The sequence below is a fragment of the Megascapheus bottae genome, chromosome 23 (genome assembly GCF_031878675.1).
Source record: "Megascapheus bottae isolate mThoBot1 chromosome 23, mThoBot2.hap1, whole genome shotgun sequence".
Taxonomy (NCBI): domain Eukaryota; kingdom Metazoa; phylum Chordata; class Mammalia; order Rodentia; family Geomyidae; genus Megascapheus; species Megascapheus bottae.
In genome coordinates, this window is record NC_143531.1 from 2,949,067 (window position 1) to 2,962,617 (window position 13,551).

Consider the following 13,551-nt stretch of genomic DNA (forward strand, 5'->3'; position numbering starts at 1 on the left):
TCCGCCACACCCCACGCCCTGTGTGCTTGGCCTGGCGAGTCCACGAAGCGAACGTGAGTCCCCGTGGGCCTCGAGCGGCGTGCACGCCTTCCTCGCCGCGTTCCCTTCCGTCGAGGTCTAGTAAGTCATTTGGTCACCTGTATGTCACCCCGCCGCTGGAGGCCCCCCCCGGGCGCCATGTCACCCAGGCTGTGCCCATCCTGTGCCCTGCGCCTTTCCATTCAAGGCTGCGGCTCTGTCACTTGAGCCACGCCTCCACCTCCAGCTTTGATTTATTGGAGGTGAGAGGCTCCAGCACCCAGCTTCAGAGGACTCTGATGGAAAGATTTGGCCTTTCTGTAAAAAAAAAAAAAAAAAATCATTACTTTCTGGGCCCACGCCTGTCATCCTAGTTGCCTAAGTGGTTGAGAGCTGAGCATCACGGCTCGCACTGAGCCTAAGCAGGAAAGTCCGTGAGCCCCTTCGACTTCCCTCCTGTGGGTTGTCCCCTGGGCTGTTGGTTACGCTGTCACTGTAGTATAATCTGATGTCCACTGTTGTCAGATCTCCACTGTTCTTCTTTTCCTCCTTCCCCTCTTCCTCTCCCCCTCCTCCTTCCTGACAGTCCTGTACCTTGATCGCATGGGTTGGGCATCGTCCCTAAAGGCTGTCTTGTTCAAGGCTGGCATCACCCCTTGAGCCACAGCAACCACTTCAGGCTTCTTCTGTGTAGGTGGTGCTGAGGAATTGAAAGCAAGGGTTCATGCATGCTAGGCAAGCATTTTATGACCAAGCCACATTCCCCGCCCCCTGTTGTTCTTTCTTATTTTTGATATTCATTGTCTTCTGTAATTCCAAATGAGAGTTTAGATCGACTCTTCTATTTTGTGGAGGAATAATGTTAGGATTTTGATGGGTATTTCGTTGAATTTAGCTTCCTTAGGATAATCATTATTATGTTGAGGTACAGCCCTTCTAGATTCTTTAGGGCTTTTTATCATACTAGGTAGAGTTTATTTTGGTCAGAACCTTTTTCTGCATCAACTGAGATGATCATCTGATTTTTGTCTTGGTTCTGTTTATGTACTCACTTTCATTTATTTACATATGTTGAACGAATCTTGTATCCCTCGAAGGAAACCAACTTGTCTTTTAAAAAAATTTATTATAAAGGTGATATGCAGAGGGTTTACAGTTACATAAGTCAGGTAATGAGCACACTTCTTTCTGAGCCCATTTCTCCCTCATTTTGTCCTACTTTTTCCCCTCTTGAGCCCCCTCTCTGTAGTTTTTTTAAGATGTTCAGCTTACCTGAATTTTATTTATAAATTGTGCATCAGTGCTTTTTTTTTAAATCTGTTTATAATTTTTTTTGGCTCAGGTCTTCTTTTAGAATACTTCATAGAATGAGCTTGGTAGTGTAGTATTTCTTCTCTTTATCATGCAAAAGTTTGAGAAATATTGGTGTTCTTCATTAATGGTCTGATAGAATTCAGCAGTGATTTATTTGGTCCTCGTTCAATGTTAGTTAACTGTTTTTAGAAATATTTCTGCTAGACCAGACCAGACTGGACCACACTGCACCACACGGGACCAGAGCAGACCCTGGGCCATTTTGTCCCTAAGCCTTTCAGGGAATTTTAATTTCTCAGAGTAACTTTCATGTTTGATGTCAAAAGAAAAAAACAGACAAGAAATTAAAAATAAAACAAAAAAAGAAATATTTCTGCTAGATTTTCTGGTTCATTTGAATATTGGTTTTTAAAGTATTCTCTCATGAGCCTTTGAATTTCATTGGCCAAGGTTGTGATATCCCTGTTTTGTTTCTAAAATGTTATTAATTTGTCTCTTTTCCCTTCTCAGGCAGACTTAGAAATCAACCTTTTGCTTCATTATTTCATTCATTTCTGCGTACTTATTTTTCCAGTCCTGGGGCTTGAACTTGGGGCCTGAGCTGTCCTTGGGCTTTCTCAATGCTAGAGCTCTACCACTTGAGCCACAGCACCATTTCCAACTTTTTCTATGTATCATGGTACTGAGGACATAAACCTAGGTCTTCATGCATGCTAGGCAAGCACTCTACTACTAGGCCAAACTCCCAGCCCCCTTTCTTTCTGTTAATTTTGAGTTTGACCCTTCTTCGCAGGAATTGGAAGTACATTTAAGTTTTTATGTGAGATTTTTTTTTTATATAGGCATTCATAATTCATAGTTTTGTTTTCCTCTTAGCACTTCCCTTTTGTCTCCCAAAGGTTTTGGCAAATGTGCTTTCATTTTCATTATATTCTAGTAACTTATTTACCTTCTTTATTTCTTTAATGATTCATTGTCATCCAACAATGTATTTGTTCAATATCCATGTATTGGAATATTTTCCATAGATTTTTTGTTGAGTTCTAGTTTATTTCCATTGTCGTCTGATAGAATATAGGGAGTATTTTCAATTTTTTTATGGTGCCAAGACATTTTAAGTCCTAAAATAAGCTGTTTGGATAAAGTTCCATAGGCTGCTTAGAAGAATTTGTATTATGTAGGATACACTGTAGATATTAAATCCATTTGGTATATGGTGTCATTTAGATTGGAGAGGGCTTTTGTTTTGTTTGGTTTTTGGATGACCTATTGGTGAGTGTAGAACTGAAGTCTCAATTATTGTACTGATGTCTTTCAGCACTTTTTAAATCCAGAAGCATTTGTTTGACATGGTGTACACTGGTATTTGGTGCCTATGTTAACAAATGTTATTTCTTGATGGATTGTTTCTTTTATTAATATGAAGTGACATTGTTCATGTCTTCTGATTTTTAAAGTTTGTTTTATGTGATATAAATGTAGTTAACTTACCTTCTTTGGTTATACCCTTTGCTTGGAAACCTTTTTCTAACCTTTAACTCGTACCCAGCATTTGTCTGTGTAAATAAGATGTGTTTCTTATAGGAAATGAATGGTTGGGCCTACCACCTTAGCTTTTCTTTGAAAATAACAGTAAAGGTCTGCCCAACTCCTGGGAGAAGGACATTTTTTTCCTTGAAATAGAATTATGCATGACACACTTTGTATAGCAAACTTTTCTTTACAACCCAGTTCTTGTTGTTTGTGAGTTGGCATTGGATTCAGGAGACCAAATTTCTGGTATCAAGACTACTAAAATTCAGTATTGATAAAGAGGATATGCTGTTTTTCATTTTGGTTTTGATTATTTTTTCCTATTCCTTTCCTGCTAATCCATTCATTTAGTGACAGTTTTTCTGGATTTTTCTGTTTTTTTTTTCTTCTTCTTCCTCTTCTATGTATAGGATTTATTATGTCTTTTACAGTACTGATTTAATGGTCATGAATTTCTTTAGCTTGTTTTTATTTCTCCCTGGATTATGAAGAAGAGCTTTAGTGACTATATTAATGCAAATTAACAATTGCTCTTTTCAAACATGAATTGTACCCTTCTATGCTTACTTGCATGAGATATGTGTTGAGAAATACTGTTATTTTAATGAGCTTGCTTTTGTATGTGACTTGTCTCTTTTTCTTTCCAGCTTTCAATGTTTTTCTTTGTGCTGTATGTTTAGAGTTTTGACTATATGTTTAAGGATCTTCTCTGAAGTTGCCTGATGGTGTTCTATATGCCTGCAGTATCTGAATGACCCTCTCAAGGCTGGGTAACTTTTCTATTTTATTGAATATGTTATTGTGATCTTAGTTTGTACCTGTTCTCTTTCTGTATTCAATGATTCTTAGATCTTTGTTTTCATGGTGTTGCAGCAGTCTTGCATATTGGCATTATTTACCATAGTTAAGACATGAAATAAACCCAGCTGCCCCTCAGTAGATTAATGGATCAAGAAAATGTGGTATATATTCACAATGGAATTCCATGCATCCATCAGAAAGAATGACATGGCCCCATTAATAAGAAAATAGAAAGGTTTGGAAAAATATTAAGTGAAGTAAGCCAGTCCCAAAGAAAGACAGGATACTTGGTTTCTGTCATTAGTAATAATTAGTATATGTCTAGGATAGTTCTAACAGAGGATCACAAGAACTGAATAATTATGTTCATATGACCTTATAAAATGATGCTAATCGAATGAATTACAAGATAGAGGAACAAGAGCTTTATGTTTTCCTTAGTGTACTGTATGCAGTTATTTCTTTTTGCTTTTATCTCTGCCTCCCCCTTTGGCACTGTTTTTTATATTTTGTTATCTTTTGTATTGTAAGTTTAGGTGACTTGAGAATGGGAAAGGAAATCTCAAAAAGTGAGACAAAGGACAAAAGATGAACCAAATGCAACAGTAATATTCACAAGCACTATACTGGAAATGAACTTGAGGATGAGAATGCAGGTGGGGAAGGAAAATGGGAGAAAACAAAGGAAGGGGTAACACTGAAATATACTTTTACTTATGTAACTTTAACCCCTCTGTAAATTACCTTTACAATAAACAAAGGTATCTCATGAAAAAAGGGAACAAACACCCAAATAAAACATGTAAAAAGAACAAAAAGTTTATTTAAAATTAAATTAGGTGAAAATACTACCTAGATAAGAAACTAATAAGAAAGCAAAATCAAACAATGAGAGAAGAAAAAAGTTCAGTACTCAGCAGATAAGTGTTCTGTCCAGCAGGTGGCAGTATCGTGACAGGTTCCACCTAACAATGTTGGTTCCTTAGTGCAAGAGGAGAACTTAGAGAGCTATTAAAATCTCCAGTGAGGACTTCTGACTTCTAGGTTCCAACCTTTCCTCACTCTCCCAGCACGTAGCTTCCTGGTGTTCCACCCTCTGCAATCTCAGGCTGAGTCAGATCCTGTGATCAGCCTCCTTTCTGCACTACATTCTTCACTCTGCCCGCTTGTTGTCTGGGTTGCCTCTGCAGAATCCTACATGGAACTGAGACTCATCAAACCCCTATTAAGTATGAAGATGTAAGAAAACAATAAGTTTCTTATAGATTCCCCTCATTAAGCTAAGGAAGTTCTGTCCTCTTCCTAATAATTGGTGAAGATTTTTGATAATAAGGATATCACTAGGCAGAGAATAATGCATGCTTGTGAAGCCTTGTCTTTCATCTTTCCTCTTCCTTTTTCTCTCCTACACTCTCAATTACTCCTTGAGCTATTACGAGTACTACAAATGTTTATATATTGAAATTTTAATAAGTATTAATTGTCTATGATAATGAACAGTTATGAAACAGGATGGGGACTACCAAAGGAAAAACAGTCCCGAAAATAGCTATAATTGAAACCATTACTGAGACTTTATTACAATAGTTACAAACAATATTTTAGTGGTATACAATCATATCACAATTGCTCAAACTATATACAAATAGGTATTTATACAAGTCTACATTAACAAAAAGCAACTAATGACCCCTCCAAATCACATTATTCACATTTTTTCTACATGTCATGGCCAATGTAACAAAAAAAAATTCACAGTTACTCTGCAAATGTTTTAAAGATGCAGGATTCATATTGCACATAATACAATTATAAACCTTCACAAGCAGATTTGCATATTTTAATCTAGTTTTCACAAAATTTACATCTTCATGCAATACTTCACTGTACATAGGATGGTAGAACTAAAATAAACAGGTTAACTTTTAATATAATGGCCACAATATTAGAATTATTTTAAAGTCACATTTAAACTTTTACTTAAAAAATGCCACACCCATGTAATAATACTTAATGGACACAAAGAGTTTGCTCACAGATCAAGTTCCTGTTTAGTGTTCTTCTTTGTCCTTTCCTTTCTTTTCCTTTTCATCCTGTAGTGCAGTGCCTAACTTTTTGATGAGGACTGACAGAACCTTGTCCAGTGGGTCCATAACACCTCTCTGAAGCCATTTAGGAATAGTAGTCCTGGCATGATGAAAGCCCAACTTTTGAAGAATATAGTCAACACCTACTGGATCGATCTTTCTTCCAGTCCAAGAAATCAATCTAAAAAATAATTATAAGTGAGACTTCTAAGGTGCTAGCACACAGTGCATTTGTACAATTGTGTTCATTAAGTAGCAACAATAATGTATGGGTGACTGCAAGTATCCTTCAGGTCCTTCATAGAGCAGTGTGGATGAACTTTCATTCTGATCCATCTGTTTTAGCCTGTTAAATGGCCCTCATAAACATTTACAAGAATCTCTTATTAAAAAGATTTTACAAGTGTGCAGGGTAATAGGGGAGAAAGGGCTAAAACTCAGTGTTATGTATGATTTGAAGGAAGGGCCATTTTCTCCCTTTTGCTTCTAATTCCTTCTACATGTAGGGTGTATTAATGAAACACTCTTGGTCTCTCTCTGTTCCTGTATTAAGGATTTATTTGTCTGACTAGCAACTGTAGTTCCTCTTAGGAGTCACTCATTTTTGAGTGTTCCTCCAAGCCACAGGGTATTTAAAGAGAAGGCTCCTAAACAGGATAGCTGGAGGCATTGAGTGCTGTTTGTGGGTAGTTGAGAACCCAGAGCTACGGACTATATAACTGTAGAGAACCCTGCCCCTTGAATTCTGCATTGCTGCAGCCCTATAGCTGCATCCAAATCTAGACTTTGTGGTAGCAAGCCACTGCTGCCAGACCCAAGTCATGTTAGCCAGCTGCTATTTTCCCAACTCTTAGTTGGTCCTGAATCCAAGGAGGAGGTTTCAAGCAGTGATGTCCCAGAATTCAGTTGTGATAAGCATTTTACAACATTAATGAACTCATGTAACTAGTTTAACCTTATAAGGTAAGTTAAATAGCATTTTCAACATTTTCCATGAGGCAGAGAGGACAGATAGTCTCTTGGCCTAGATCATTAGATCATTAAACTATAACACAATAAAGCTGAGGTTAGAACCAGAGCTGTTTTATCATTCTCTACCACTACACAACATTCCTTTTAATGCTTGCTCAAAAAGTTAATATGCTTAGGGTAACTTGTAGCCAAGTTAAATATGCTCTCAAAGATAGTTAATTTCATCATAATTATTTTTTATTTACAAATATAAAAATGTATTTCCAAACTAGTTTAATACTGAAGTTACTGAAGTAATAACTTTTTTTTTGTCCATCCTGGGGCTTGAACTCAGGGCCTGGGCATTGTCCTTGAGCTTTCTCAAGGTTAGTGCTATACCACTTGAGCCACAGTACCACTTCCGACTTTTTCTGTGTATGCAGTACCGGGGACTTGAACTCAGGGTTTTGTGCATGCTAGGCAAACAATCTACCAATAGGTCACAGTCCCTGCCCTGAAGTAATAACTCTTAAAATGACAACTTAATGACTACTTAAATGATTACATAAATTTTACTGAACAAAAATTATGGACACAAAAAATCAATACTCTCTGTTGTAGCACTGATTCTAAGTAAAGTTGGAAAATACTTTTGAAATTTTGATAAGAAGAATCAACTGGAATTATGACTTAGTAAAGGAACCTGCACCTGAAAGCATTAAATTCAACATTTTAGCATGGTTTAATATTGTGTAGTATGCACAAATAAAGACACAGTGATAGATTCTGTCACATTGTCAAAACATATCCAGTAAGAAATTTTAATGGTTTCTTAAGGATGACGTATGACTTCTACTTCATTTTTTACTCTAGTTACTGGTAACATCTAAAAATAACAATTTGCTGAATTAAATCTAATAGCAATAGTGGAAGGAGATTTATATTTTGGTGATTAAGTGAGAGAATGTCATTTAATGGACAACTTATCAGTGCTGAGCTATTCTGTTATTTGTATTTCTTTTTCCTCAGAACTAAAAAAAAAACAGGTGCAGAAATAGTAGTCAGAGGCTAAAACGGTTACCAGTGACTACATTCTAAATATAACCAAATATAGCAAATCTTAACTTGCATATTTATAACCCTTTTTCTGAGTATTCCTGTCAGAAATGGGTACAATAGGTCGATCTGTCACTTACCGAAGAGTAGGTTCCAGATGCCATGTGTTGCACATAAAATCTCTCCAGTCCACAGTGGTGTAGGTGATACCATCTTCTCTATCTCTGTCAGAGGAGTTCTCATCATGTAGAATAACTGGACTTTTCTGTCCTGGTCGAGTAGACAGAATCCGAGGTGGAAAAATGGCTAGAGTGAAAAACACCAACATTAAAAATCCATACTGGAAGTCCATTTTAAACCACCATAGGAACAGAGTGATTGCTTTCATTTCCTCCTTCTATTACTTCACTAAAGCAAAACCAAGAAATCTTTCAAAACCATTTTATAACAGTTTAATAAGAGTTTAACAGAGTCCTTAGTAGATTAAGACCTTTATATACTTCCTTTTTTTTTTTTTTTGGTCAGTCGTGGTACTGGAACTCTGGGCCTGGGTGCTGTCCCTAAGCTCTTCAGCTCAAGGTTACTGCCCTACCTTGAGCCATAGCGCCACTTCCGGTTTTCTGGTAATTTATTGGAGATAAGAGTCTCATGGGATTTGTAGTGCCCAGGCTGGCTTTAAACTGAGATCCTCAGATCTCAGCCTCCTGAGTAGCTAGGATTACAGGTGTGAGCCTCTGGGCCTGGCAAGAACTTTATACACTTTCTAAATGTCAAAGGTTTTTTTTGAGGCTGGGAATATGGCTTATGGTAGGGTGCATGAGGCCCAGGGTTAAATTCCTCAGTACCACATAAACAAAAACAAAACAACAAAGGTTTCACATATAATCTGAGACAGGTTTTCATATCTAGGTAGAATAGAGAGGAAACTAGAATCCTTAAGTTTGTTTGTCTGTACATTAACTATTATGGCAGAGGGAAAAAGGGGATTGTGGGTGGTTGGTAGAGGCTGATGCTTCCAAAATATTTTTTAAGAATCCCATCTGGCCAGGCACCATTGGTACATGCCTACAATTCTCACAACTCAGAAGGCTGAGCTCTGAGGATAGCCATTTAAAGCCAGCCTGGGCAGGAAAGTCCATGAGATTGTATTTCTAGCTAACCATCAGAAAACTGGAAGTAGTGTTGTGTCTCAAAGCAGTAGATTGCTATCCTTGAGCAAAAGAGCTCAGGATCAGTGTTCAGGCCCCAAGTCCAAGTCCCATGCCACACACACACACACACACACACACACACACACACACACACACACACACACACAAGGAATCCCACCTGTTGTTCTTTCATTGCGTCTTTATATGTATGATATGTATATAACTGAATACATATCTAATAATTATACAATAAACATTGAAAAATGACTGTATTTTGGAAAGCAGCCATATAATTACATTCCAAACTGTTTCATTCTTTTAAATAGTTACAGCATATTTTATCTGAACAGTTCCAAATAGATATCAGAGTTACTCTATGTTTCTTACATAGCAAATGAGTAACCCAATATTAGCTAGTTCATCAAACCAAAGCACTACTGTGGTCTAAATACTTTGTTTATGAAAACAAAATCTTCTTTATCTATATTCTGAACTAATCTCATTCAACTCAGCTTTTTCAGTTTTGTAACTCATGCAACTATTAAATAGCTGCTCAAGTTGCTTTGTCATTTTACTTAAGTTTGCAATATTTTCTCACAATTTCCTACTTGACAAAAAGCACCTACCCGATCCAACTGAAGCTGTAACCCAATGTATATGGAATACTTTATAAAGTATAAGTCATTATTCAGCACCAAGTTTGGTTAGAAAAAGAGTGCTGTATGTCTAACAGATATTCGAAAGTCTAGTAATGCTATTTACTGGCGGGTGTTTGTCACTACAGCATAAGATTCACAGAAACAGCAGTAACAATCACCTTTTCTGCAGCTTGAAACATTACTAACATGCAACCCACCTTTTTCTTTTTCTTTAAGATAAGCCGACACTAAATCATGGAGGAACATGATGAGTTCTGCATCCATGGTCACACAGATGTGGTCAGTGAACTCTGTTACCACACTACACTCTACCTTTGGCTTCAAGTTGGCATCTGAAACAACAATAAAGATATAAGTCCACTCAAATGCGTTCACGTGCAAGTACTGGGAAATATGCTATTTCCATATGCTATTTCTGGAATGATTAAGCCCATCTTACTGGATTGCCATTAGTTCCCCCTTTGCCCAGAAAATGAATTTTAACTGCTCTTTTTTCATTTACTTCAAGTAAAATGCACTGTCTTTACTTTCCATAGAACATACAGCATGTAAGAAAATCTGCCAATATGACTTATAAAATCAACTTGATTATAGCAAAATAACTGGTGGGAGAAGACAGCAGTGACTTTAAGAAACTGAAGATTATTTTTCCACATACCCTGTAATGAAGGTTCTTGTGGTTCCTGAACGTGAATGGACTTGAAATCCAGCTGCATCCTTGGTAAAGCAAATATGGTCTCTGTTTCATGATTGTAGCTAGATCCTCCTCTGAATCCACTCAGTAAACTAGAATTCTTCACAGTAGTGCTGTTCTCTGTGTTGTTGGCATCAACGTTACGAAGTAGATTGAGCTCTAGACATACAAAGACAGAATCAACCAGGAGGCTTTCAGAGCAGTATAGTACACTGAGCTTTCATCATTTTCAAAGTTGGAGAGTCTGTGTGAGTGTGTGTGTGCACGCATGTGCATTCATGGGAGCCAGTCCCAGGGCTTGAACCTTAGGATCTAAGTGCTGTTCCTGAGCTTTTTTGTTCCAGGCTAGTGCTCTAACCATTTGAGCCACTCCTTGCTTTTTTGTGGTTAACTGGAGATAGTCTCATGGACCTTTCCTTCCCAGGCTGGCTTTGAACTGTGATCCTCAGATCTCAACCTCCTAAATGGTAGCTTCGATTATGGGTATGGGCCACCAGTGCTCAGCCAGAATCACGTTAAAAGAAATAGTGCTATATACACAAGTGTGTATCACTGTTGTCAACACTACAACTTTATAGATGATGCTAAGTGAAATGAACTCCAAGATATGGAAACGAGCCTTTTCTGTGTTGTTGGTGTTTTTAATGTACTGTGTGAAATTATTTCCTTCCCCCCACCTTGGTTTATCCCCTGTTTTCAATACATTTGATTTTGGTATACTGTGTCTTGAATATACATTTATCTGAATTGGGGAAGGGAAGGAGAACAACAAAATGGTTAAGGACAAAGGGTGAACCAATGTCAACAGCGATACTCACAAAACAATATGTTGGAAATGAACTTTACAACTTTGGGGGGGATGGGAGAGGGAAAATGGGAGAAAATTGAGGGAGAGGGTAATAGTGTTTGAGAAGAAATGTGTTCATTACCTTACGTATGTGTATCACCTTGACAATAAAATTAAATAATAAAAAAGACTGCAGCTTTATAATGTGATTTTGAACAAACCCAACAATACTGTGTTTTTTTCCTCCAATTTTAGAATTGATACTCTTCTCAACTAAATTCATGCCTAAACTTGAGTTTCATTAATCTAAAGTTCTCCATAGCCTAACACTTTCCTTTTATACAACTTAGAGTTAAATATGATGCAGGCCCTTGAAACTCAATTGTTAAGTCCTAAATTTTCTAAAAACTGAAGTTTTTCTAGATACATAAATAGCAATAGATAATGAGGCAAGTCTACAAAAAAACTGTCAAAAAGGACTCCTATCCCTAAAATCCCTATTTTAGTAGACTCTGGAAAATGAGCAAACCTTCCAATTTATCCTTTTTTTTCCCTTAGGGATTTTCCTGAGTGTCTAATCCCTTAGGATAGAAGGTTCCATGGTAGCTATTCTCTATGGGTTCAAATCATCTACTCTTTACATTTTGAAAGCAAGTCATTTTTAAGTAATAAATACAGTCAAGTCTTAATCTAGCCAGCAGATGATTAAGCAAAACAATACTATAAACTCAGACCTGAATCTAACACAAGCACAGACTAAGAGTTATCTGACCACATTATCATACGACTAATTTATCTAGTAAAACAACAACAAAAAAACTCATCAGCACTCTGATGGGGAGACTAATTTATGAAATGCTGTATTATTTTCTTCTGTCTGTACAAAACTTAAAAAGTCTGCAGTAATGTTATTTAATGTATAATTTTCCAAACCTCCAATTATTAAAGCAAAAAATGTATTATTTTCCAAAAGCTTCTGAAATATTTCTAAAAATATTTTCTAGTATAACAACCTTATAATTATTTTAAAACAATTGCATTTTGAGTGCTTTCAGTTATATTAAAAATCGTTTGAGTCTATGATGTACTACTAGGATGATGAATCATGTAATAAATAATCACTGTGTTAATGAGATTAAAAAACTAAAAATAATAATGAAAAATAAAAGGAAAACTATGTAAAGACTCAGGGGAACTTTTTCCATTTAAACACATCAACTAATTAAAAATAGAAAAATTCAACAAAGGTCACATTTTACCTTCATTCCTGGTGGCAGTCACGTAATTGAACCATTCTTTCACACTCGCTACTCCATGGGGTGGGTTTTCATGGCGACGCCGTGTTATCTTGGTTATTGTTGCCATAGGACTTTCCAGAGCACCACATGGTTTGGTAACCATGGTATTATGACCCAGATGAAAATCCAGTGTTTGTACAATATATGTAGAATGATCATTAGAACCTAGAACAAAAGAAACTTTTTTAAAATAGGAAACTATGTTTACATAGTTGTGGTCTCAGAGTATCACCATTAGCTAAGTCATACACAAGATAAAGAAGGCTACACAAATGAAATAGGCCAAAAACTTTAGTTGTAACTGGCGTTTATTGCCAGTAGAATGAAATATATCAGCTATTTTTTTTCTTCAACCTTCATTAAGAAACCATTGAGCTTGCCAAGCACAGTGGCTCATACCTCTAATTCTAGCACTCAGGAGGCTCAAGGCAGCAGAAGTATGATTTCAAGGCCAGCCTAGACTATAGAGTTCCAAGCCAGATTGATCTAGGCCAGGGTCACAATAAACAAAACAACCAAAGGAACCACCAAGTGGGAAATTAAAGCTTTTTTCTTTTCCATAAAAGCAAAATACAGCCTTATCAACATGTTTTATCATCCTGACTGGCAAAGATTTTCCTAATACTACTGCTTCCTTCATGCTTTTTTGTAAGAAGTATTTACTATACCTATTACCGTAATGACACTGCCACAGCGGTATGAGATTTAATTAAGAAATAGGCCATAAAATGGGAAGTTTAGAAATACATTTGAACATGTTTATCATGTTCCAGACTTGATATGGTTTCACTGAAGGTGAACTCCTAGATATGTCCAAAACTCTCTAGTTAAACATGAAAAAGATTTGGGAAAAGAAAATTACTTTATCATTTATAAGCATATAAGATAGGAAAATGAAAGCTTATCTGTTTACCATCTTCCCAGATTTTCTGAGCTTCAGTCCAAAAGGCAATATTTGGTTCTTCTAAATGAAAAAGTGCCCAGGATTTTGAACGGAAATTTGGACCATGAAAACAAGCAAGTGTCATATGATTTCCATGTAAGCTCATTGATCCTCCAAACTGCATCCCATCTTCTGGTAATGGAATCTGAAATAAGGATATGTGGCATCCTGATACCACCTTCAACACGCCTGGCCAGTGTCGGTGATGAGCTGCGTCAAGCACTGCAAGAAACCCAGAAAACAGATGTCCTCAGTTTTC

General features: G+C 36.8%; 1 protein-coding gene and 1 long non-coding RNA gene across 2 annotated transcripts in view; one reads left to right on the forward strand and one right to left on the reverse strand.

Annotated features, from left to right (window-relative positions):
* Positions 1-18: 18 nt before the first annotated feature.
* Positions 19-9,865, forward strand: LOC150047218 (uncharacterized). The gene is made up of 3 exons (XR_016539416.1): positions 19-120; positions 3,513-3,635; positions 9,787-9,865. It is a non-coding gene; the product is annotated as an uncharacterized LOC150047218 (long non-coding RNA).
* Positions 5,217-13,551, reverse strand: part of Bltp1 (bridge-like lipid transfer protein family member 1) — a 160,631-nt gene continuing 152,296 nt past the window's right edge. Inside the window, exons 83-88 of the mRNA XM_090356623.1 lie at positions 13,263-13,514; positions 12,311-12,514; positions 10,229-10,423; positions 9,768-9,902; positions 7,901-8,066; positions 5,217-5,934 (exon numbers count right to left, since the gene is read on the reverse strand). Of these exons, the coding sequence (XP_090212749.1) occupies positions 5,718-5,934; positions 7,901-8,066; positions 9,768-9,902; positions 10,229-10,423; positions 12,311-12,514; positions 13,263-13,514 (1,169 nt within the window). The 3' untranslated portion in view covers positions 5,217-5,717. The remainder of the gene's footprint in view (positions 5,935-7,900; positions 8,067-9,767; positions 9,903-10,228; positions 10,424-12,310; positions 12,515-13,262; positions 13,515-13,551) is intronic.